Source organism: Clinocottus analis, unplaced genomic scaffold (genome assembly GCF_023055335.1).
Source record: "Clinocottus analis isolate CAN_PGR_092001 unplaced genomic scaffold, fCliAna1.0.p SCAF_34, whole genome shotgun sequence".
Classification (NCBI taxonomy): Eukaryota; Metazoa; Chordata; class Actinopteri; order Perciformes; family Cottidae; genus Clinocottus; species Clinocottus analis.
In genome coordinates, this window is record NW_027176087.1 from 52,611 (window position 1) to 79,077 (window position 26,467).

Sequence of the window (26,467 nt, forward strand, 5' to 3'; positions counted from 1 at the left end):
TGTTAAAGCTGCATTCTCTCCTAACCACCAGGGGGCGACTCCTTTGGTTGTATAGAAGTCTATGCTTCATGTGTTAAAGCTGCATTCTCTCCTGACCACCAGGGGGCGACTCCTCTGGTTGTATAGAAGTCTATGCTTCATGTGTTAAAGCTGCATTCTCTCTCCTGACCAGCAGGGGGTGACTCCTCTGGTTGTATAGAAGTCTATATAAATGACTCTACTTCTCTCTTGATGTATTCCCTCAGTAAACATTGTAAAAACAAGTTTATGTCTCAATCTCAAGTTTCAAGTCTTCTTCAATACAGCATGATGTATTGAAGAAGCATGATGTTCAACATCCAATGCAAGCACTGGATGTTTTAGGGCGGGGCCTCCTTGTGATTGACAGGTCTCTAACATTGCAGCTGTCCTGTTTTTGTCTTACAACTTTCAAGCTTTTCACAGTGTGTTTTCATGTCATGAAATTTAATTATAATTGCTTTATTCAGTGTTGAGTTGAAATAAGGTCTTCCCTCTCGTGTCACGTTTGGTTGCAAAAAAACAAGATGGTGACCACCTGAATGTCGATCTCGGCAGTTCGTCCACAAACCAACGGGCGACATGATGGTGACTTTGTCCGCTTCTTATAGTCGATACTGAGCAAACTCAGTGACATGCATTTGAAGTTCTGGATAAAGCTAGTAAGTGGACATTGGGCAACTGTGGCTCAGTGGTGAGCAGGATCATCTTTCAATCAGAGAATCGGTGGTTCGCTCCCCAGTGCAGCTGGCCCTTGTCGATGTGTCCTTGAGCAAGACACTTAACCCTAAAATGTCTCCCGTAGCTGCGCCTCCGGAGAATGAATGGTTGACTATACTGATGTGGCACCTCCATGGTGGCTCCTTCCATCAGGGTGTGAATGGGTGAATGATGTCATGTAGTGTTAAAGCGCTTTGGTCGGAAGACTAGAAAAGCGCTTTACAAGTACAGGTCCTTTAAGATAATGTTTTATCTGATAAATTGTGAAATGTCTACTTTAGACTATACCAGAAAAATAGAAGAAAAAAATCCTGACAATGTAATATACTTCATCACAATGTTTATAAGACTATGAATCAAACATTGCCATAACATGGTGCTCTTTTAAGTTGATGGCCTCTTAATTAACTTGGATTAACAACACTAAATATATCAAAAATGCACAATAAATAAAATTCTTACACACAAACAAAAATATAAACACTAGGAAAAGTAGCTCAAACTACTTCAATGGTGGTTCCCGCAACAGTGTCTGCAGCACCACGTTGCCATGATTACACACAGGCTCATCACATTTAAGGAATAACAAACACACAAAACCGCAGCAAAAGCATCAACACATCCATAGAAACTTGTCAAACCAGAACTGCAGAACAATCCATTTATCCCCCATTGTTCAATCTGTATGTTCATTATGTTAGCTTAATCTGAAGTCTGACATTCAACAGCTGGACTTGTTTTTACCATGAGTAGCTCCATAAAGACGTTGATGCAATATCGTCATCAGCTCTGCCACAGTACTGTTGTGGATCATGGTGTGAGCAGGGACACGTGAGCTCTGCAAATACATTTTCTTGGGAAAACCCTCCTCATGAAAACATGTTGTTTTGTCCAGCATTGTCATAATTCACAAAACTCTTTAGAGATCCCAAAGAAAACGTATGCTATGGTGTTGAAGTTTGGTTAAATGCTCCTCAACTATCTTGACCGGCCGCTCTTTAAAGAGAATTCGTAAAATTCTAAAACTAAGATGCAGTGTGGTGAAAGGTGTTTTAACACATTTTCCAGGAAAGAGAAAACAGTTCTTAAGGTGACATCACATCTGTTTTCAATGAAACATTGAGGGATTGTATACTTCTGTTTTTTTTTACTATGATATTGATTGGAAGCTAACTGTTTGCTTGGATATTATTCATCTTATCAGACTTTCAAAGCACCATATTCTTTTCCCCCCCCGACCCTTTAGAGATTAGACCTAGCACACATGTTTTCAGTGTTTTACAGCACACTGTTATACTTTTCTCTTTCACCAGGTACCAAATGTTGAACATGACCACCCCCAGCGAGCTGAAGTCTCCCTGTGTGACTCGCAACGGTATGGTGAAGTTGCCCCCCAGCCAGCCTAACGGTCTCGGCAGTGCAAGTATCACCAAGGGGACACCTGCTGCCAAGAACCGTCTGTGCCAGTCCTCCTCGGTACCATCCATCCTGCCTCCTCCACCGTCCTCCCTTCCCTACCACCACCACCATCACCTGGACGGCCCTGGCATGCCCAACTCAGCAGTCTCTCTCTTGGCCTCTGACATGGAGCCTGGAAAGCCTCTGGTGGGCTTGAAGCCGTCCATTCGTCAGCTTCCCCCTCTCAGTCTGCCCAAGCCCATGCTGCTTGAACGCCAGCTTGTCCTGGATGAGAAGCTGCTCAACCGATTGCTCTGGTACTTCACTACAGCTGAAAAATGTGTGCTGGCGCAGGTATGCAAGACTTGGCGCAAAGTGCTGTACCAGCCCAAGTTCTGGGAGGGCGTGACACCTATCTTGCATGCTAAGGAGCTATATACCTTACTGCCCAATGGGGAGAAGGAGTTTGTTAGTCTGCAGGCCTTCGCCTTGCGTGGCTTCCAGTCTTTCTGCCTAGTGGGCGTCTCAGACCTGGACATTTGTGAGTTCATCGACAACTACCCGCTGTCCAAGAAAGGTGTCCGCTCAGTCAGTCTCAAGAGGTCCACCATCACAGATGCCGGTTTAGAGGTAAGTCAGAATGTGTGTGGAAAAGAGAGTATTGGATGTGAATTTTCCTTGATCTGAGCTGATTCTAAATTATACATGGTGGCTGGATTAATGTAGCTGGGAGATTAAAGCATTCAAGCTCGCCCATACAGTCTCAGCAATAATTGAGACAGCAAAGTAGTGGCACAGGTCAGGAACAAATGTTAGCAGCCAATAACATTGTTATTTATTGAAAAACACACATCTTTTCTGCTTTCTGGTCTAAACTTAACACTTTCTCCAAAGTTTCTATTTCCCCAGCCCTTATTTTATCAGCACCACTATATTCATATCGTACTCACCACTTTCCTGCTCTGACTCTCATCAATACAAATACTGTTTCAATTAATTTTGTTATTTCCATTCTTTATCTTAGCTTTTCTCACTCCCAACTTAAAAAATACCAATGCTTGGCAAGTATCCCTTGGCATTTGATATGAACACACTGAGGCACCCTTTAGCATCTGTATAAGACGCACCAGGATTTTAACTCCAGCGTAAACTAATTGTTTAGTTGCCTGAGTAAAACTAAAAACTAAAACCTACATTGGAAGCTTATTGCTATTATTATAGCTTATTATGCAATCAGCAGAAACTGATTACCTAGAGTGTCATAGGGGTAGTTAGAATGTCTCAAGGTTAAGGGATCTACAGCATCATAGGAGTACGTAGAGCGACATAGATATACCTTTAGCATCATAGGGATACGTAGAGCGTCATATAGATACCTACAGCTCATAGGGGTACCTAGAGCGTCATATAGATACTTACAGCTCATATGCGTACCTAGAGCGTCATAGAGATACCTACAGCATCATAGGGATACCTAGAGCGTCATATAGATACCTACAGCTCATAGGGTACCTAGAGCGTCATATAGATACCTACAGCTCATATGAGTACCTAGAGCGTCACATAGATACCTACAGCTCATAGGAGTACCTAGAGCGACATAGAGATACCTACAGCTCATAGGGGTACCTAGAGCGTCAAATGATACCTACAGCTCATAGGAGTATCTAGAGCGTCAAATGATACCTACAGCTCATAGGAGTATCTAGAGCATCATATAGATACCTACAGCTCATAGGAGTACCGAGAGCGTCATAGAGATACCTACAGCTCATAGGGGTACCTAGAGCGTCATATAGATACCTACAGCTCATAGGGGTACCTAGAGCGTCATATAGATACCTACAGCTCATAGGGGTACCTAGAGCGTCATATAGATACTTACAGCTCATATGCGTACCTAGAGCGTCATAGAGATACCTACAGCATCATAGGGATACCTAGAGCGTCATATAGATACCTACAGCTCATAGGGTACCTAGAGCGTCATATAGATACCTACAGCTCATATGAGTACCTAGAGCGTCACATAGATACCTACAGCTCATAGGAGTACCTAGAGCGACATAGAGATACCTACAGCTCATAGGGGTACCTAGAGCGTCAAATGATACCTACAGCTCATAGGAGTATCTAGAGCGTCAAATGATACCTACAGCTCATAGGAGTATCTAGAGCATCATATAGATACCTACAGCTCATAGGAGTACCGAGAGCGTCATAGAGATACCTACAGCTCATAGGGGTACCTAGAGCGTCATATAGATACCTACAGCTCATAGGGGTACCTAGAGCATCATATAGATACCTACAGCTCATAGGGGTACCTAGAGCGTCATATAGATACCTACAGCTCATAGGGGTACCTAGAGCGTCATATAGATACCTACAGCTCATAGGGGTACCTAGAGCATCATATAGATACCTACAGCTCATAGGGGTACCTAGAGCGTCATATAGATACCTACAGCTCATAGGAGTACCTAGAGCGTCATATAGATACCTACAGCTCATAGGGGTACCTAGAGCATCATATAGATACCTACAGCTCATAGGGGTACCTAGAGCGTCATATAGATACCTACAGCGTCATAGGGGTACCTAGAGCGTCATATAGATACCTACAGCTCATAGGGGTACCTAGAGCGTCATATAGATACCTACAGCGTCATAGGGGTACCTAGAGCGTCATATAGATACCTACAGCTCATAGGGGTACCTAGAGCGTCATATAGATACCTACAGCTCATAGGGGTACCTAGAGCGTCATATAGATACCTACAGCTCATAGGGGTTAGGAACTTTTCAACGTTAGCCATGAATTGATTGGAAAAAAAGTATAAATGAAAAGTGAAAGGAAATCATTTGAAATGAGAGTGAGAGAGACTGTGGGACAAAATGGTGGTAACATTGTGAGCTGTTAAGGTCGGCCTGCAGCTTATTACAATCCTTCTCGGTGCTTATGGGATTCCACATCATCGTTTTCACTCGTGGGATGAAAAGTGAACTCATACCCGGAGAACACAGGAGAGGTAAACCTGTTATCCTCCTGTCTGTTCTTGGTTGAGTGTATACTGTATAACTGGATATGCAGCCAACAGAGGTACCTGGTACACTAACACATAGTTTTACACAGCAGGGACATGTGAACACACGATCATTATTCCGTGACTTAAATTCTCAAGGTCTCTGCCTTTAGGATGTCATATTACATAAGAAGAAAAGAGGCATGAGGTGCCTTTCAGATGAGTTATTTTTCAGATGGCTCTTCAAACCTGCACGGCTAGGCGGCTATTCTGGGATGAGTGGATGGTTGCCATGGAGAAAGCTGGAATTGTTGAATGCATGATCTATGTGTGGACTTTGCTGCTGCAGAGTTGTACATTACCATTTTGTTGCATCTAAAACTAAACAAAATGTAAAGGTTACTTTAAGTGCACAATATTGTTGAATTCAAACTCAGTTCTGTGTGTTATGAATCCTATTTCATCCTGCTTCTTTTCACAAACACAGGCATTGCAGGTCATTTCATTTTCCTTCAAGCATTGTTTTATTTTGATGCTGTTCATAATTTCATGATGTCACCGTTCTTCACAGAACCGTTGAATATTGAACGGGCCAGAGCCAGTAATGAGAAGTCCTTTCACAACAAGAGGCATGGATGGATAATACAAACAGATGTTGTATACAGATGTATAAGGAATGGTTTATGAAGTTATAATAAATATTAAATTATAAACATATAATGACATTTATTACTATTATTTTACCATGTAAAATGTTACTGTATGAATAGGATATTAAATATATAACTAGAAGTTAAATGAATAACTAGTACTTTTATATAAGAGTAAGAGGATGAATGGATGTGAGCGATTAAAATAAAAAAGCTGCAATTAAATAAATCTATTTTTATAAAAAGAAAAAAAAGGATAAAATAAGTATTGATGGTTCATTGACTATTCCACAATTTTCCTTTTTATAGTTAATATTTTGTTTTGTATAGAAAGTAAAACAATGAACGGAAAACAGAAACAAAATGAATTTTTCTTTTAGTGCAAAAAGTTGTTTTCAATAACATTTGGCTAATCCTCTCGTCAACTCAGTCAAACTGCTGTCCTTGATGTCGCAGGTCATGTTGGAGCAAATGCAAGGCCTGATGCACCTGGAGCTGTCCGGCTGCAATGACTTCACAGAGGCCGGGCTGTGGTCCAGCCTCAACGCCCGGCTCACTTCCCTCAGCGTCAGTGACTGCATCAACGTGGCGGATGACGCCATCGCCGCTATCTCACAGCTCCTGCCCAACCTATCGGAGCTGAGCCTGCAGGCCTACCACGTCACGGACACGGCCATGGCCTACTTCACAGCCAAACAGGTGCAGTGTCACAAGAAACCTTTACTGACACGTTTACACGCCTTCATTCTCATTGTGGAAGCCGATTATTAGTCAGCATATTCAGTCATCATCCATCTGAGGGCCCCGCGGCCTGGAGCACCGGGAAGGTGCTGGTTAGGAAGCAAGACAAACTAACGTATAGACAATTTTCTGATTTTTTAAAGAAGCACAAGTCAATATGTTAATATTAATGTGATAATCTTACAGAGTATTATCCTTAGTTCCCTCAGCTCTAACGTTTTTAGTTTAGTAAAACAAAATTCATAAAGAATATGAAAAAGTAAATGACTAAATAATTAAGTACACTACTTCAATAAAACATTATCTCCACGAAAATTAAAAAAATTATGAATTCCAATGTTCGTGATAATGTGAGAAAGAGCATCTGATGAATGGCTAGTGCAAGCAAGTTTGAAGCTGCTGATGTTAATTCTCAAGGAGGAGTTCATAAAATACTACAACTGGGAATGGCTTCACTTTGCAAATAAAAACAAAAAACAGAATTGTATTTTTAATTTAAAATGGCTGACTTCCTGTTGGACTTGAAGAGGGTTTTTTCTGATCTTAGTATCGAGTCTGTATCCAGTAAGTTGTCGACAGATTTAATTAAGAGATCAAGGTTTGAGGGAGGATGGTTTATAATTCAAAACCCGCATATTCATACATTATAAGTTAAAGGTCAAAGACAGCCAGGCAGAAATATCACACTAAAAGGCTTCCACTAACATAATCAAATAAACTCAAATGACCTTCACCCCCAGGGCTACACCACCCACACTCTGCGGCTCCACTCCTGCTGGGAGATCACCAATCACGGCGTGGTCAACATGGTGCACAGCCTTCCTAACCTGACTGCCCTCAGCCTCTCTGGCTGCTCCAAGATCACTGATGACGGTGTGGAGCTGGTTGCTGAGAATCTGCGCAAGCTCCGCATTCTGGACTTGTCCTGGTGCCCTCGGATTACTGACATGGCCCTAGAGTACATCGCCTGTGACCTTCATAAACTGGAAGAACTGGTGCTGGACAGGTCAGTGTTTTTTGTGGTCCTGTGCTTTTATCTCGGTGAAAAGACCTTTGATAGAGTTGCTGACTGCAGAGCATCCACATGCTGACTGCAGAGCATCCACACGCTGACGGCATCCACACGCTGACTGCAGAGCATCCACACACTGACTGCATCCACACGCTGACTGCAGAGCATCCACACACTGACTGCATCCACACGCTGACTGCAGAGCATCCACACACTGACTGCATCCACATACTGACTGCAGAGCATCTACACACTGACTGCAGAGCATCCACAAGCTGACTGCAGAGCTTCTACACACTGACTGCAGAGCATCCACATACTGACTGCAGAGCATCCACATACTGACTGCAGAGCATCCACATGCTGACTGCAGAGCATCCACACACTGACTGCATCCACATACTGACTGCAGAGCATCTACACACTGACTGCAGAGCATCCACAAGCTGACTGCATCCACATACTGACTGCAGAGCATCTACACACTGACTGCATCCACACGCTGACTGCAGAGCATCCACACACTGACTGCATCCACATACTGACTGCAGAGCATCTACACACTGACTGCAGAGCATCCACAAGCTGACTGCAGAGCTTCTACACACTGACTGCAGAGCATCCACAAGCTGACTGCAGAGCTTCTACACACTGACTGCAGAGCATCCACATACTGACTGCAGAGCATCCACATACTGACTGCAGAGCATCCACACACTGACTGCATCCACATACTGACTGCAGAGCATCTACACACTGACTGCAGAGCATCCACAAGCTGACTGCAGAGCATCTACACACTGACTGCAGAGCATCCACAAGCTGACTGCAGAGCTTCTACACACTGACTGCAGAGCATCCACATACTGACTGCAGAGCATCCACATACTGACTGCAGAGCATCCACACACTGACTGCATCCACACGCTGACTGGAGAGCATCCACATACTGACTGCAGAGCATCCACATACTGACTGCAGAGCATCCACACGCTGACGGCATCCACATACTGACTGCAGAGCATCCACATACTGACTGCAGAGCATCCACATACTGACTGCAGAGCATCCACATACTGACTGCAGAGCATCCACAGACTGACTGCAGAGCATCCACATACTGACTGCAGAGCATGCACACACTGACGGTACAGTAGATACATGGGACTACACCCATTTAAAAAATAAATTGTTACCAAAGGGTCTATACAAATTACATACTGGAAATAAAGTTGGACCTCTGGTTAATACATTTAATTTTATTAACCAAAGGTATACAACATGTTACTGTGCCCCTTATGAATAAAACACCAAATGCCGCCAAACTGTTAGGGCAATGTCTTTATTCTTGGATGTTTTGCTTGCTGCATGGTTCCAGAAAATGACTTTGTGTTTGATTTCTCTGACTACACACATGAAAGTGTCTCAGAGGTTTCAGCGTTGAGCTTAGAGTTAGAGATGCTGTTAGAGGGCATGACATTCAGACGTGTTTCTGATATTCATGTATGTACACGGATGGACCAACACATTGTTACAAACAGCTTTCAACACAATGTAACAACATTGTCATAATAAACTTCCAAGGGAGGCTAACTTTTGGAAGAATTACTCAACAAAGGTACTGTTTTAGGTTCAGGAGAAGTTCGGGTTACAGTTTGTTACATAAAATAAGTGCTTGTTGCATAACTGCCGTGCGACATGGTTTCACACACGACACCAACAGCAGTTTCCATGGTGAAGGTTCTGTTCAGCCGCCTCACTGGACGTCCTCGCTCGTTTTACTGCGTTTAGTAGCAACACAGATGCTTACGCTGGAGAGAGTTGAAAGCACCTCTATGTGTCGATGAGGTGTGCCTAAATATTGGGTGTTTTTATGTGTTTTCACCCTAACCCTGAGAAGTGGATAAAAAGAAGAGCCTTGTAGACACAGCCGACTTTATCACAATTGACTCTACTTGCTCAGGTTGCCTTCTTTAACAACAAGTTTTCACGATGGACTGCAGCAAAACAACAATGACAGAATTTATATCCATATTGTGTTCCTATACCCAGACAACATGTCCCCAGGAGAGGGGCAGCGCCCCGAAAACTTACGGGTGGGTGCACCCATATCCCTGGCAGAGGTCACTAAGGTAGTTAAAGAGCTCCTTAGTGGCAAGGCGCCGGGGGTGGATGAGATCCACCCTGAGATGCTGAAAGCGCTGGACATTGCTGGGCTGTCTTGGCTGACACGCCTTTTCAGTGTCGCATGGGGGTCGGGAACAGTGCCCATAGACTAGCAGACCGGGGTGGTGGTTCCCATCTTCAAGAAGGGGGACCAGAGAGTGTGCTCGAACTATCGTGGTATCACACTGCTCAGCCTCCCGGGAAAATCTTATGCCAGGATGCTGGAAAGGAGGCTCCAGGGTGCTGGAAAGGAGGCTGCGACCGCTTGTCGAACCTCAGATTCAAGAGGAGCAGTGCGGATTCAGTCCTGGTCGTGGAACAGTGGACCAGCTCTTTACTCTCAAAGACTACTGGAGGGGTCATGGGTGCTGTCCCAACCAGCCTGCATGTGCTTTGTGGACTTAGAGCTCTTTATCACCAGTCCTGTTCATGACATTCATGTTCAGGATTTCTAGGCGCAGCCGGGGACAGGGGAAATCCTTTTCGGGGGCCTCGGGATCGCCTCTCTGCTGTTTGCAGATGATGTGGTCCTGTTTGCCTCCTCGGACAGTGACTTCGAGCATTCACTGGGGCGTTTTGCAGCCGAGTGTGAAGCGGCAGGGATGAGGGTTAGCGCCTCCAAATCTGAGACCATGGTTCTCTGCCGGAAACCGGTGGATTGCTCCCTCCAGGTGGGGACAACATGCCTGCCCCAAGCGAAGGAGTTCAAGTACCTCGGGGTCTTGTTTACGAGTGAGGATAAGGTGGAGCGGGAGATGGACAGGCGGATCGGTGCGGCTGCAGCAGTGAAACAGGCGCTGTACCGGTCCGTCTTGGTGAAGAGGGTTAGGGTTAAGATGCCAACTTTAATTTAGGAGAAAAATACAGATGTAAATTGCTGGTCTACGTTCCAACCCTCACCTATGGTCACGAACTCTGGGTCGTGACCGAAAGAACGAGGTCGCGGATACAAGTGGCTGAAATTAGCTTCTTCCGTAGGGTGGCCGGGCTCAGCCTCAGAGAGAGCGGTAGCTTGGAGTTGAGCCGCTACTTCTTCATGTCGAAAGGAGTCGGGGTAGCTTTTACTGACAGCACTTTGTAGAAGAAATTGTACCTTCCTGATTCTTGTTGTTCTGAGTTTGTACTTGGAATTGAATGCACTTATTGTGAGTCACTTTGTATAAAAGTCTCAGCTAAATAAAACGTAATGGTAATGTAAGGAGTCAGCTGAGGTGGTTCAGCATCTCATGCCTCCTGGACGCTTCCCATTAGAGGTTTTCAGGCATGTGCAGCTGGTAGGAGGCCCAGGGGAAGACCCAGGACACGCTGGAGGGATTATATCTCCCGGCTAGCCTGGGAACGCCTCAGCGTCCACTAGAATGAGCTAGACATGTTGCGGGTGAGAGGGAAGCCTCGGTCAGCGTGCTGGACCTGCTGCCACTGCGACCCGATCCGGATAAGCGGATGAAAATGGATGGATGGAGGATGGATGTTCAGTGTTTTTCAAATATCTTTTCTTTTGGAAAGATATTTTGTTTGTTAGTTTGTTTGAAATGTAACAGCATCAAATATAAAATGTAAAAATCTGCAGCATGGGCCCTGTGGTAGAGCGGTTTTGAGATAACACTCTGACTAATGCCACTGAGGCTCGTCACCTCCGGCTCCATCTCCTCCTGAAGATGCTCTACTAGATTGAGCTCCGGAGACTGTGAAGGCCTTAGAGGACACTGGACTAGAGCTGGTTGATATGACAACAATGTAATCACATTACTTTTTTCACATCAACCGATATTCATAGATGTTATAATATAAATTATACAATATGAAAAGTCTGTTTTTCTGTTGCTCGTCAGATTTGCTTGAAGGTTCTTTCTCCGTTATTCAGAGCATCAATATGTCAGCAAACATCTCTGTAACGTCTAAAGGTGTCTCTCTCCCTCTGTGTGTGTTGTTATCACAGCTTTTCTGTGCTCTCTTCACACATCTTTTAGTGCATGTTAGTGCATGTTAGTACACGTGAGCGTGCCCCACTGGTTAGCTCAGAGCCACTGCGCCCATGCGGCGGCTTCCGCTGATGATTTATCAAATAAATAACCTGGCCTTTTGGGTACTTTAAAGTTCTTGAAATGTTGCATCTTAAATTTCAGGGGAGTTGAAATCTCCCCTGAAAGCTCATGTTTACTCAGGTGTTTTGTTGTGTATTGTGTCTCCTTTTAGGTGTGTGCGGATCACAGACACTGGGTTGGGCTACTTGTCCACCATGTCATCATTAAGGAGCCTCTATCTGCGCTGGTGCTGTCAGGTAAAACACACACACACACACACACAAAATATAAGAAGAAGTCTTGAGAGTTGTCTGGAGCAATCCCTGCATTTTCTTATATTTTAGATTAATAGATGTTCTACAATCATTTAGCAACCAAAATTTAAGACTGTGAAAAGCAACAAAGCAATGTACTTGAACAGTATGTGTTCAATTATTAGCAGGATATAGTATAGCTGTAAACTATATATACTATAATATCTGACAAGCAGATTGCGATGGATGTGCTGAGCGTTTTCATGCGACTGATCAATGTTCAATCAATGTTTTTGACTTTCGTGCTTTCCTGTAGCAATTCCTTCATTTTAAACTTCATATTTGCAGGCTCTAAGAAAAGAATATTGTGGCTGAATCCATTGTAAACTCCTAGCCATCTTCTGGTTACATCCCCTACACCCTAAATTTACCCAGACTCCCTCATTAACTACCGGCCCATGTTCAACCCATTCCTGTCAAAAGTACTAAAGAGTCATTGTCGCTATAATCTCACTTTAACTCTAATTACATCTCTGAACCCTTTCAGTCCGGTGTTTGTGCAAAACAGCACTGAAAGTGTTCTGATCAAAGTCACAAATGACCTATACTGTTGTTCGGACAGTAGTTCCATCAGAACCCTCATCCTTCTTGACCTAAGTGCTGCTTTGGACACAATTAACCGATCCACAATCATCACTCCAGCCCCCCCTGGCACTGCCCTCTCCTGGTTTCAGTTCTACCTATCCGGCGGACATCCATTCATTTAAATCAACAACTAATAACTAAACTAAATGACCATAGTTCCTGTCGCCCATGGTTTTCCCCAGGGTTCCATGCTTGATCCCCTTCTTTTCATTCTTTACATGGAACCGTTTGGACAGATTCTACGCTGCCATGGCCTCTAGTTTCACCTTCATGCCGTAGATACTCAACTCTACCAGTCAAGACCACTCCCTCCACCCAAACCACTGGCATAATGGAAAATTAAACATGGATGCTCAGAAACTTTTTAAAACTCAACTTCATTAAGTCAGTAATCTAAAATCTTTGCCCACATTCACTAACGCTCTCCACAAAGGATGTTACACTCAGTATTGATGGCTCCATCGCCAACCCTCTCCCCACCAATTTGCAACCATGAAAAACGAATTTAGGTATTTGTAACATCCAGCCTTGACTACTGCAACAGTATCTGCTATGGTGCCATAAACGAAGTCCAGTAGCTCCAGAACCTTGGCGCCTGTCTACTTAGCAGTATCTGCTGTGATCACTTCCTCTCGTCCTCCATGTCCTCCACTGGTTCACATTTAAACACCGGATGAACAAGATCCCACCTCCAGCTAGAAGGCCTTCAACAACTCTCCCCCAACCGCTCTCAATGCCTCAGATTAGCTGATGCCAACCCCCCCTCTCCTTTCAACTCTTTACCAAACCACACCTCCACATAGCCAGTGTTCAAGAAAGGGCCTAAAACTCCACCTTTCCGGACATGCCCTACCTAGCATACCAGTTAGGAACTATTGCAGATTCAGCACTGACAAGTTTTACTTCTCACCAAAATTCAGCCACATTGACAAAATGTGACGCAGGCTTGATGTTCTTTATGAGAGATTGCAACACTTTACAAGTTCAGAGCTCGCTCACTGATTTTACAACATGCACACACCTGCTTACCAAAGAGAGTAAATGCAAATACATAATCTTAACTTCAATGCATTTGTGAAATATTCATATAAAAGTAATACGTCAATTTTCAGGCCTGTGAGGAAGATTTGGAGCCGGTCATTTAAAGAACGGTGTGTAACATTAAGTAATTGGCAGCATTGGAATATAATATTCATAACTATTTTTTAATCGGTGTACAGCCCCCTAAAGGAGAAAAGGAGATGTACATTTCTAAAACGTTACATTTCTACATAACAAACCTGTGGAGTGAACATTAGCACAGTATGTTAGTATTGCTATGCTATGCTAGCTAATGAAGGTTTACTGAGTGAACTGTAATGATTGTCACAGTGAATAAAGACCTCCCCGTCTTTCCAGGAACAGGGTTGTTCCTCCGTTTCATGTCTTCTGTCTCCATCACAGGGTTCACCTTCCCTCTCTCCAGCTTTTCAACCTGTTTTCATCCTGGATATGATCTTCTAACGCCTCGTGGAGACTCTTCAGTCTGCCTCTCTTTTTCAAACATGACATATTCATACAGAAAGTGCAGGGTAGACAGTGTGGGCTCCATGGTAACCCGAATTATTGTGAACTGTTTCTAATATATTGTTCTTTGTGTGTGTGTGTGTGTGTGTGTGTGTGTGTGTGTGTGCAGGTGCAAGACTTTGGTCTCCAACACTTGTTTGGAATGAGGAGTCTTCGTCTACTGTCTCTTGCAGGTATGAGTTCTAGCTCCAGTAATGAACAAAAGGTCCTGACCTGTATTCTACATCCCGGCAGACGTATTTAACACTGAAACCGTTGTTGGTCCTGCATGCATGAGATGATGTGTGAGCATGGTTTTGGGAAAGATAATTGTATTTCATAGAAATCTTGCAACATTGTGGCTCGTCGGTTAGAGTACTCTTACACTTTGTGTCAACTTTGCCCAGCAGACGTCTCATGGTCAGCTTGTGATGGACTCAGGCCTTTCTTCGGCCAATAGGTCACAATGGCGTCTTGTGGCTTCAGTTAAATATAAACCTGACCAGCAGCTGATGCTCATGCTAATGCTCATGCAAAGTGGACACACTTTAGAGCTGATTCATTCATTTGTATATTAACGTCAACATCAGCTGCAGAAAGAGATGAAAAACAAAGAATTGCATTTTGTCATCTTTCAAGCAAAATGACACGCATGTTAGTATCCTCAATATGTTTAGGGTTTGTATTGTTGGTTGGATGAATTATAACTCCGGATTTCTTTGTCATGATGACATGTCATTTTATCAGCCAAAAACTAAAGCCAGACGTCCACAGCAAAGACATTCAATTCAATTCAGTTTATTTTGTATAGCCCAAAATCAATCTGTGTACATGACATCCCTATCCCAGAACCTTACATCGGATCAGGAAAAACTCCCCCAAATACAGATAGTCAAACCCTTTAACAAGGAAAAAAAGGGAAGAAACCTGAGGGAGAGCAACAGAAGAGGATCCCTCTCCAGGATGGACAGAAGCAACAGATAACATGTGACCAGAATGAGCAATGTAACAGAGTTACAGCACATTACATGAATATGACAAAAACATTCATATAATGAGTGGTAGGCATGGACCACGATCCAACCACAGTCCATCGTAGCATGCAGGACCAGCTCCAGACAGCCATCATCCATGGTGGGGGGGCAGGTCCTGCTCCAGCCACGATCCATGGAAACTTAAGTGCAAGGAAGCACAGAGGCTCCCGGAAAGGAGTAGAGTTAGTAATGTGCATTAAAAGACAATAATTTATCCAGAAGGAGAAAAGAAAGGAGAGGGGAAATGAGAAAAGAAAGAAGATGAGGAGCTCAGTGTATCCTAAGATGCCCCCAGCAGTCTAGGCCTATAGCAGCATAGGGGCTGGAGCAGGACTAACCTGAACCAGGCCTAACTATAAGCTCTGTCAAAGAGGAAAGTCTTAAGTCTACTCTTAACTAAGCTGACCGTGTCTGCCCCCCGGACTGAAAGTGGAAATTTATTCCACAGAAGAGGAGCTTGATAACTGAAGGCTCTAGACCCCAACCTATTTTTTAAGACTCTGGGAACCACAAGTAACCCTGCATTCAATGAACGTAACTCTCTAGTGGGGTAGTATGGCACTATAAGCTCCTTAAGATATAATGGTGCATTACCAGTTAAGGCTTTATAGGTGAGGAGAAGGATTTAAAATATAAATCTAAATCTTACAGGAAGTCAGTGGAGAGCAGCTAATACAGGAGTAATATGATCTGTTTCTAGTCCTCGTTAGTACACGAGCTGCAGCATTTTGTATTAACTGGAGAGACCCGAGGGCCGTGCCAGAGCAGCCTGATAATGAGTTACAGTAATCTAGTCTTGAAGTAACAAATGCATGGATTAACGTTTCTGAGTCATTTTGAGACAGGATATGTCTGATTTTTAACATGACGTGTTTTATTTGTGGACTAAAGGAAAAGTCCTGGTCAAATAAAACTCCAAGATTCCTTTTGGTGGTGGTGGATGCCAAAGCAACACCATCCAGAGAAACTCCATCATTAGATAATTGATTTCTGAGGAGTTCTAGTAAAATAACTTTGGTCTTATCAGAGTTCAGCAGCAGGAAGTTACAGGTCATCCAGATCTTTATGTCTTTAAGACACGCCTGAAGTTTAGCAACCTGGTGGATTTCATCTGGCTTGATCCATAGATATAATTGAGTATCATCGGCATAGAATGTTTTCTAATAATATTCACTAACGGCAGCATATATAAGGTAAATAGAATTGGTCCAAGTCCAGAACATTGTTTTTAAATGTTGAGACACGTCCTTTACAAAGAAACAATCAAACTTCACATTAAGATGGTTATTTTACTACTTCAATTTGCATCTGTAGTTTTCTCCAAAAGTAAAGTTCGTTGGCCTTGTGCCTCATTTGCACTTTTCAGAAAACTTGTGGTACAAAAAGTAATGTTAATGTGAACAATAACCTCCGATCCATCAACGTGGGACCTACAGTTCATCACTCACCCTGTAGGTGTAACTTGTAGATGACCCTGTAGATGACCCTGTAGATGCAACCTGTAGATGACCCTGTAGTTGACCCTGGAGATGACCCTGTAGATGAACCCTGTAGATGCAGCCTGTAGATGACCCTGTAGGTGACCCTGGAGATGACCCTGTAGATGACCCTGTAGATGCAACCTGTAGATAAACCTGTAGGTGACCCTGGAGATGACCCTGTAGGTGACCCTGTAGATGACCCTGTAGGTGACCCTGTAGATGCAACCTGTAGATGACCCTGTAGGTGACGCTGTAGGTGACCCTGTAGATGCAACCTGTAGATGACCCTGTAGGTGACTCTGGAGATGACCCTGTAGATGCAACCTGTAAGTGACCCTGTAGGTGACCCCATAGGTGACCCTGTAGATGCAACCTGTAGATGACCCTGTAGGTGACGCTGTAGGTCACCCTGTAGGTGTAACCTGTAGATGACCCTGTAGATGACCCTGTAGGTGTAACCTGTAGATGACCCTGTAGGTGACCCTGTAGGTGTAACCTGTAGATGACCCTGTAGGTCACCCTGTAGGTCTAATCTGAAGATGACCCTGTAGATGGCCATGTAGGTGTAACCTGTAGGTGACCCTGTAGGTCACCCTGTAGGTGTAACCTGTAGATGACCCTGTAGGTCACCCTGTAGGTGTAACTTGTAGGTGACCCTGTAGGTGTAACCTGTAGATGACTCTGTAGGTGACCCTGTAGGTGTAACCTGTAGATGACCCTGTAGGTGACGCTGTAGGTCACCCTGTAGGTGTAACCTGTAAATGACCCTGTAGATGACCCTGTAGGTGTAACCTGTAGATGAATCTGTAGGTGACGCTGTAGGTCACCCTGCAGGTGTAACCTGTGGATGACCCTGTAGGTGACCCTGTAGATGACCCTGTAGATGATCCTGTAGGTGTAACCTGTAGATGACTCTGTAGGTGACCCTGTAGGTCACCCTGTAGGTCTAATCTGAAGATGACCCTGTAGATGACCCTGTAGGTGTAACCTGTAGGTGACCCTGTAGGTCACCCTGTAGGTGTAACCTGTAGATGACCCTGTAGGTGTAACTTGTAGGTGACCCTGTAGGTGTAACTTGTAGGTGACCCTGTAGGTCACCCTGTAGGTGTAACCTGTAGATGACCCTGTAGGTGACCCTGTAGGTGTAACCTGTAGATGACCCTGTAGGTGACCCTGTAGATGACCCTGTAGGTGTACCTGTAGATGACCCTGTAGATGACCCTGTAGGTCACCCTGTAGGTGTAACCTGTAGATGACCCTGTAGGTGACCCTGTAGGTCACCCTGTAGGTGTAACCTGTAGATGACCCTGTAGGTGTAACTTGTAGGTAACCCTGTAGGTTACCCTGTAGGTGTAACTTGTAGGTGACCCTGTAGGTGTAACTTGTAGGTAACCCTATAGGTGACCCTGTAGGTGACCCTGTAGATGATCCTGTAAGTGTAACCTGTAGATGACCCTGTAGGTGACCCTGTAGGTCACCCTGTAAGTGTAACCTGTAGGTGACCCTGTAGGTGTAACTTGTAGGTGACCCTGTAGATGACCCTGTAGTTGTAACCTGTAGGAGTAACCTGTAGATGACCCTGTAGGTGTAACTTGTAGGTAACCCTGTAGATGGCATGAACCTGTAGGTGTAACCTTTGGGCTGTCCCCCCAGGCTGCCCTCTGCTGACCACCACGGGCCTGTCCGGCCTCATCCAGCTGCAGGAGCTGGAGGAACTGGAGCTGACCAATTGCCCCGGAGCCACCGCCGAGCTCTTCAAATATTACTCCCAGCACCTGCCCCACTGCATGGTCATCGAGTAAGACCACCAACCCCCCACTGACTGCCCGCCCGCCATTTTTTCCCCTTCCTGCTCTTTCCTCTTTCTCACTCTATTCTCAAACGCTAACCTGGAGACTGGCTCCTACTGTGCCACACGATTCTCGTGACCTCTGACCCCTTCCCTCGCCGTCTTCCTCCACACCCCATTGAGTAACTGACCCACAGGCGGACAGAGAGGCCGGAGGGGCAGACGATGGACCAGACCCCGAGGAGGCGTGGCATTCCATCTTCAGTTAAGAAGAGCCGGAGTGAAGAGCTTGTGTGACGTCTTGTCTGACAGCAAGTCTCTTTTTCAGAATCAATGAAAGGGTTTTGTTTACAGAGGAGGGCTTCTCGAAAGACTTTGAACATTGTTGTTTTTTGCTGAAATCATATGAGTGGATACTGAAGACACATCCAGATGCAGCGTGGAGGAATTAGAAACATGGAAATAAAGACTTGTGTTTGAGCTGATAGGTGGAACTTACACATGCACTCATACACTGTAAAACACAAACACACACACACACACACACACACTGTATATGGTAAGTGAAACAAATCCTCACGACCATGAGTACTGACATTTCTATTTCCATCACTCTGTAATATAACTGCTGATATTTCTTTCTCAGAAGGTATCAAAGGTTTGGTTTTCTCTGGTTCAGAGAGACTCCATGAAGCCAGCTGGAGGAACAGGAAGCAGAGAGAACTAAAGATGCAGGTCAGGAAGTGAACCACAGGGAGGGAACCTCTCTCTCTCTTTTCTCCCTTCCGCTGTGTGTGAAGTGTGCGTCATGGACTCACAGCTTCCCGTCTTTTCGGGATGCCGCTACCTTTTTCCATATCCGTGTCAATACGGGGATGAAATGGAGAAAATTTGAAGAACATTGGTTTACATTTTGTGTGTGTTGAAGTTGATTGGCTCGTTGCTTCACTTTTACCGCTCTTTTCTTTTCTTTTGTACACATATTCATTCCCAGATCTGGAGGACAAGCTGTGGTAAACTGTGAATGTTGTGTTTGTAGAAGGGACACGTGCTGCAGAGGCTTCGTCTGCTGAGCTCACGAGCGCTTCACAGGAAGAAAAGACTTTGGTCCTTTAAGGGACAGTGTGGCCATTTCTGGACCAAAGGACTTCAGTTAGCAGGGGCATGTTGGTGAGGTGGTTCCATCCCCATGAACCCCTTCTTACTCCTCTTTTCATCTTTTAAATACAGAGAGAAACACATGATGTTGGTGAGGGTTCTGAAGCTGCTAATGCATTGTGGGACCTCTTGACTGAGGTCAGGCTACTTCTAAAGGTAAAAGGGAGGCTGTGGGATGTCAGTATTTCATATTACAGCGGTCCAGTCCAGGCCTGGGACAGAAAGGACCAGGAGCTAAGAACGCTTGTATTGTGTCTTTTTTTTTTTTTTTAACAATAATAAGGTTTTCAGGAATTCCAGACATTTTCCTACAAACCCAGAGTCACTGAAACCTACTAATGGCCTTTCTTACATTTATGTTTTCTAATCATGTTTGGCCTAGCTTAGCTCCATGAGTTGGTGTGGCTGGTCTAACGTCCCTCTGCACAGAAACACACCAGCACACAGCGTCTGGTTCTCAGGTGTTGATCGCTCCAGGATGGAAACACAACAGCTCGAGGACGCGCTGTCGACCTCAAATATTATAATCTCTCAACATAGAAAACACACAACACATTCTCGCTGCAGACAACAGTCCTTTAATCTCATGGAAACACACTTCATACAAACCAGTCAGGAACAGATTGAACTCACTGGTCCATCAAGGTGGAGATGACCTTCAGCTCACAGAGGTCACTGTTCACTCCTCCCCTTCTTTGGGTCGCAGAAGCTTTGCTTCGGCACAAGGATTTATGAACGTGAAACAACTTTTGAAAAAATATACAGTGGGCCTCAACCTCAGCATTTTGCGGCTGTAGCTCAGGGGATGAGCGGTCGTCCCGTTACCAGGAAGTAGCCGGTTCCATCCCCAGTCCCCCCACAGCTCACACGTTGAAGTGTCTCTGAGCACGACACTTAACCCCTCGCTGCTCCCCGGGCGCCTCTCAGGGCACTGCTCCTTCATCAAGGACGGGTCAAATGCAGAGAAGAATCCCACCAAGGGAACTAATAAAGTGCATGTTTCTTTTTTTATGTCATTGATTTATGTGACGAAAACTCAACTCGGGTTTAATATTGAAAGTAAAACAGGATCAGGTCCCAGGTGTTGTGCTTTAGCTTGATAGTTCTCCCTGTGGTGTCCTCACGTCTGGAACACCGGACCACACCAAGTCCCTCATGGGGATGACTCCGGTCTAGAGCTTCTCAACGGGTCTGGCTCCGGGTCCACCAGCACCCTGAATGACAAGCCGGCTGACAACCACTGAGCTACAGGAAAGCTCCTCGCCCACAGAGGCCAGCAGCTGTGTCCTCGCCCCGTGTGCTGAACCAGAACCAGGACCAGAACCAGAACCAGAACTAGACCAGGACCAGAACCAGGACCAGATCCAGAACCAGAACCAAGACCAGAACTAGGACCAGAACCAAGACCAGGACCAGAACCAGGACCAGATCCAGAACCAGAACTAGGCCACAGCAACAACGCTACCTCGTGCCCACATTTTGACTCGTGGATATTCCGTATCATAGCTACCAGACGAAGCTCCAAAGAGAGACGATGTGTTCAGCTGGTGGAGAAAAGCTTTGGTGGAGAAAAGCTTTGGTGGAGACAACCTCTTCAGAAAGTCCTGAAGACACCACAGAGCTCACAGAACATGGCCGGATGTCAGGGAGAGGAACACATGTTTCATGACGTTATGTGGACAGAATTCTACCCAAAGCTCCTGAAAACAAAATGCAGCCAAATGCTGTGAAACCCAAACTTCCCACAATTATTGTGCTTAGTATTTGGGTTTGTTATAGTTCATCAGCCGTTCTGCATTTAATATAATAATAATACAATCTCCATAAAGCCAGTCAGTGTACTCAATGACAGGAAAGAGGCGGGAACACCTGACAGTGGGCTCAGCTTCAGGTGCTGAGGGAGACGAGCGCAGCAGAAACGTATGAACAACTCATCTGGCTGGCCGTGGCACCGTCAGGGGACGCCACAGCGCCGGCCTTTGGTTTCATAATGATGACCCTGGAACCAGAAAGTTACAACAAACTGCAGCCAGACATCAGCAGCCGGACGACCAGCGCGTCCACGCAGCAGCAGAGAGCACAGACCAGAGCTCTCTGATGTGCAGACACAAAGCTGCATGGAACCTTTTGTTTCCACCTCACAACTTTTTGATTTGCCCCAAACCCGTTTCTTGTCAATTGAAGGAAACACGGCTTCAGGCTGTAAACAGACTGACAGCCTTATTTGGAAGAAAGTTTAAAGGGAAAATGATTTACATACTCAAGATTTATGGACGTTTGATTCCACATCCATTCACGGAGCTAAGCTCCGCAAAGCGCCACACTGGCCTTCACGCTGACACGCTGACAGGAAAAGGCACCATCAAGGTCTCTGACTCTGGGTACGAGGGTGAAATAGTAAAGTTTCCCATAAACCAAAGTATTTATTTAATATGGAAGTTATTAATGTTACACAGGGAAAAGAAATAACTGTACCGCCAGTAGTCCCGTGTCTTTCTCTGGTCATCTGATGAACGAGCGACAGCGAGCCGCTGGCTGCCTCAGGACCACCTGCAGCAGTGTTAGGGTGTGCCAAAAGACCTGCAGGGACCTGTAGACCTGCAGGGACCTGTAAGGACCTGTAGACCTGTACGGACCTGTAGGGACCTGTAGAGACCTGTAGGAACCTGTAGACCTGTAGAGAGCTGTAGACTTGTACGGACCTGTACGGACCTGTAGACCTGTAGGGACCTGTACGGACCTATAGACCTGTACGGACCTGTACGGACATGCAGACCTGTATGAACCTGTTGACCTGCAGGGACCTGTAGACCGCACATACCTTTAGACCCGTACAGACCTGTAGACCCGTACAGACCCGCACAGACCTGTAGACCCGTACAGACCTGTAGACCTGTATAGACCTTTACGGACCTGTAGACCTGTACAGACCTGTAGACCCGTACAGACCTGTAGACCCGTACAGACCTGTAGACCTGCAGACCTGTACAGACCCGTACAGACCTGTAGACCTGTATAGACCTTTACAGACCTGTAGACCTGTATAGACCTTTACAGACCTGTAAAGACCTTTACAGACCTGTAGACCTGTACAGACCTTTAGACCTGTACGGACATGCAGACCTGTATGAACCTGTTGACCTGCAGGGACCTGTAGACCGCACATACCTTTAGACCCGTACAGACCTGTAGACCCGTACAGACCCGCACAGACCTGTAGACCCGTACAGACCTGTAGACCTGTAGACCTGTATAGACCTTTACGGACCTGTAGACCTGTACAGACCTGTAGACCCGTACAGACCTGTAGACCTGCAGACCTGTACAGACCCGTACAGACCTGTAGACCTGTATAGACCTTTACAGACCTGTAGACCTGTATAGACCTTTACAGACCTGTAAAGACCTTTACAGACCTGTAGACCTGTACAGACCTTTAGACCTGTACGGACGCGGCAGACCGCGCATGTTTAGTTGGTCTGTGTTGTGTTTCAAGGTGGCTCATTTAGAGGTTGCTCTGAAGCTCTTCATTGTACATAAGTATATTTATTTATTTATCTATTTATTTAAATTAATTTGTGTCTTATTCATGTGATTTATTTATTAAAGAGACATTCTTCAAAAGGTTTTCTTTTATGGAACTTGCTTCAAATTTTGGCCTGAATTAGCTTATGCATTGATTGCTGTTTTTTTTATTTTGTATGATCATTCTTATTATTTTCAAACCCCAAAATGAAATGATGTACCGATTACACGTTTAACAAACACTTGTGTCCATGAACATTAACACTGACTCAACGTTGTGAGTCATCATGCACAAAAGTATATTTTCTTCTGTGCCAGAAAGTCTCACTTTGTTTGCTGTTGGATCCATCATGAAGGGGGCAAACAGTGGTGACACGCTATGATATGTACTGTCATTGGCCTGAATGTGGAAATACAGAGTATGACATACATAAAAGCAGTGAAGTGTGAGATTGCCCTCTGTCGTTGCTAAGCAATGTTTACGCCGTCTACTAACATGACAAAAGGAAAAGATCTCAGAGGATGAGGAACTACGGAAGCTCATTTCCAACAAGACTAATGAAGAGAAAAAGAAAATAAGCCAACCCGCTAGCTTTAGCATTAGCTCTGCACTCACTAGCCCGAGACTATTGGAACGTTGTGGTGCCGACGCGTCCCGGCTCAGCGGCCTTTCTTCAAACTAAGACCCCTCTGATGTCAGTTGCTCCTGACCGGCTCTTTTTTTCAGTTCCAAAGTAGGTTTATTTCATGTTTTGTTTTATTCCTGCTCCAAATCCTGGCGGTTTCAGGCTTAGGCAACACAAGTACTTTTAGGAAAAGTACGGGATTTAAATTTTAAAAATCAACATTTGTTACGTAACAAGCATCCGCCAAGGACGTAAGTTACGTAAGGAAACAATGGCAAAATAAGTCGACGTTGACTTGGTTTGACGTCTGGGTGAAAGTCTGTTTATTTGACTCATCCCACCAAAGCAGAGTTTCTCACTATTTAAACTCTGAGCATCTAATAATGAGGAGGATGGGTTTGCATTAGAGTTCCCGTCTCATCCAGACACGTAAGCTGCTGGTATCAGACACAGAGCGGCACTGACAGGATGGAAAGCCGGCTGATGTACTGATGTAGTCCATACTGGGACTATCTACCCAAGTGGAGACCGAGTGAGGCTTTCACAAGGAGGAAGCTCCTCTGGTTTAGTTCGACCAACTCTTCATGACCGTTAATTGGCTGCGTTGGGTGCAACTCTACTGAGGTTTAGGTTTGTGGGACTGAGACGTGTAATAAGACAAATTAAGGGTAATTCAACGACTGTTGAAGTTACAGTTTCCGATCAGCATGTAAACATCTGATAGTTCTTAATATGAGTGTGGAAGTTGCCCTTTAGGACTAGATAGCTCACTCACTGGTCCCGGCCCTGCCGGTTAGCATACAAGATGACGTAAACGGCTGTTGCTCAGAAAACACCACTCAAAATGTTATCACTGATCTCCAGTATTTTTGTTTCTAATGAGCTTCCAAAGGATTCAAATGTAAGTTTACATATCATAAACTCTGACATGCAGAACTGACAGCAAACCTTTCTGAGGTTCTTTATCGAAGGTAAATCTCTCCATCACTTCTACTACTTGCTACAGCCTTTGGTCTACATCTGTCACCATTTTGTTACAACCCTTGTACAGCACAACTTTAAGCAGTAAAATAAATACTGACAGTTTACTGATAATGTTGAAAATGGCTGAATTTGTGTGTTTTTTCAGTTTAATTGTGTTTAGCCAACCTGTGCCTGCTCTTACTTTGACTGAAGACAATCTTTGCATCCATGCCAAGTGGATTTAATACTTTGGTACCTGCAGATGTTTCAAAAGCATTTTTTTTAAATCAGGTCAACATCAAATCAGGCCAAAATGTCTGTTGACAAGAAGTGGTTTGGATGCCAACAATCGGACTGAACTGATGGTTCTGTTCACACATGCATATTACAGGATGTTCAATAGAAGCATAAAATGTTGCAGAAGAGGGGAGATCTGGTCACAATCTGTATAATTTGTTTTCCTGCAGCTCTTAAGCAAATAAAATGTCCCGTTGTAAAGACCCGGCTGGACTAGAGAACTGTCACATTCCTTACGCATCTACTGACAAAATACTCTCTGTTCTCTCAACCACACCAGCCAACTCTGGTGTCTTCACATGATGACCACAGTTAGGATCCCCTTCATGAGAAAAGGCAATAAATCCACCACCAAATCCGTTTCTCCTCCTCCTCCAGCCATTGAGTGTTAAAACACGTAAAACACTAAACATGTCATAACTTCTCTTATGTTTCAGCAGACAGAAGTCACGATGCTCCACTGACCAATCACAGTGCACGTTAATGATCACATGGCCCTGTGACCAATCACACGTCTCGGGTCTCCAGAAGGCTCTTCATGTCTTCTAACAGGCTGCTCTTCCAGAGAGGAAGGCATGTGATTGGATAAGCTCCTTCATAAACCAGCTGCCAATGACACGGGGAATGAAAGGAATAAAAGGAAACCAACAATGCCACCTGGGGACTTGAAACCCAAGAAATATAAGTCCCTATTATTAATTAAGACCCTATTATATAATTTGTTTAAGGACACAGATTCAGTACTGATATTGGCCAGAGACGTGTTTCATAAAATTTACCAGAAATGTATTACAAGAATTAAAATATAATCAACACTAAAAGCCAAAAACATGCAGAATAAGATCACAACAAAACCATGCAAAAACAAACAGGTAAAAACTAAACACTAAACAAACAGGTGACAGCCAAACAAACAGGTGACACAGGTGACAGCGAAACAAACAAATGACAGCTAAACAAATAGGTGACACAGGTGATAGCCAAACAAACAAGTGACAGCCAAACAAACAGGAGACAGCTAAACAAACATGTGACACAGGTGACAGCCAAACAAACAGGTGACAGCCAAACAAACAGGTGACAGCTAAACAAACAGGTGACACAGGTGACAGCCAAACAAACAGGTGACAGCCAAACAAACAGGTGACAGCTAAACAAACAGGTGACCGCTAAACAAACAGGTGACACAGGTGACAGCCAAACAAACAAGTGACAGCCAAACAAACAGGTGACAGCTAAACAAACAGGTGACAGCTAAACAAACAGGTGACACAGGTGACAGCCAAACAAACAGGTGACAGCCAAACAAACAGGTGACAGCTAAACAAACAGGTGACACAGGTGACAGCCAAGCAAACAGGTGACAGCCAAACAAACAGGTGACAGCTAAACAAA

At 44.6% G+C, this 26,467-nt stretch overlaps 1 protein-coding gene across 2 annotated transcripts in view; it reads left to right on the top strand.

Annotated features, from left to right (window-relative positions):
• The window catches only part of fbxl16 (F-box and leucine-rich repeat protein 16), a 48,064-nt gene extending 22,807 nt beyond the window's left edge, over positions 1-25,257 (top strand). Inside the window, exons 1-7 of one of the 2 annotated variants that reach the window (XM_068596129.1) lie at positions 1,440-1,569; positions 2,052-2,766; positions 6,269-6,511; positions 7,294-7,559; positions 11,928-12,012; positions 14,330-14,393; positions 18,368-25,257. In XM_068596129.1, coding sequence (XP_068452230.1) covers positions 1,484-1,569; positions 2,052-2,766; positions 6,269-6,511; positions 7,294-7,559; positions 11,928-12,012; positions 14,330-14,393; positions 18,368-18,516 — 1,608 coding nt within the window. In that variant the 5' untranslated portion in view covers positions 1,440-1,483 and the 3' untranslated portion in view covers positions 18,517-25,257. Of the gene's footprint in view, positions 1-1,439; positions 1,570-2,051; positions 2,767-6,268; positions 6,512-7,293; positions 7,560-11,927; positions 12,013-14,329; positions 14,394-18,367 lie in introns of those variants that run through there. The other variant, XM_068596130.1, reaches the window with a different exon arrangement.
• Positions 25,258-26,467: the final 1,210 nt, after the last annotated feature.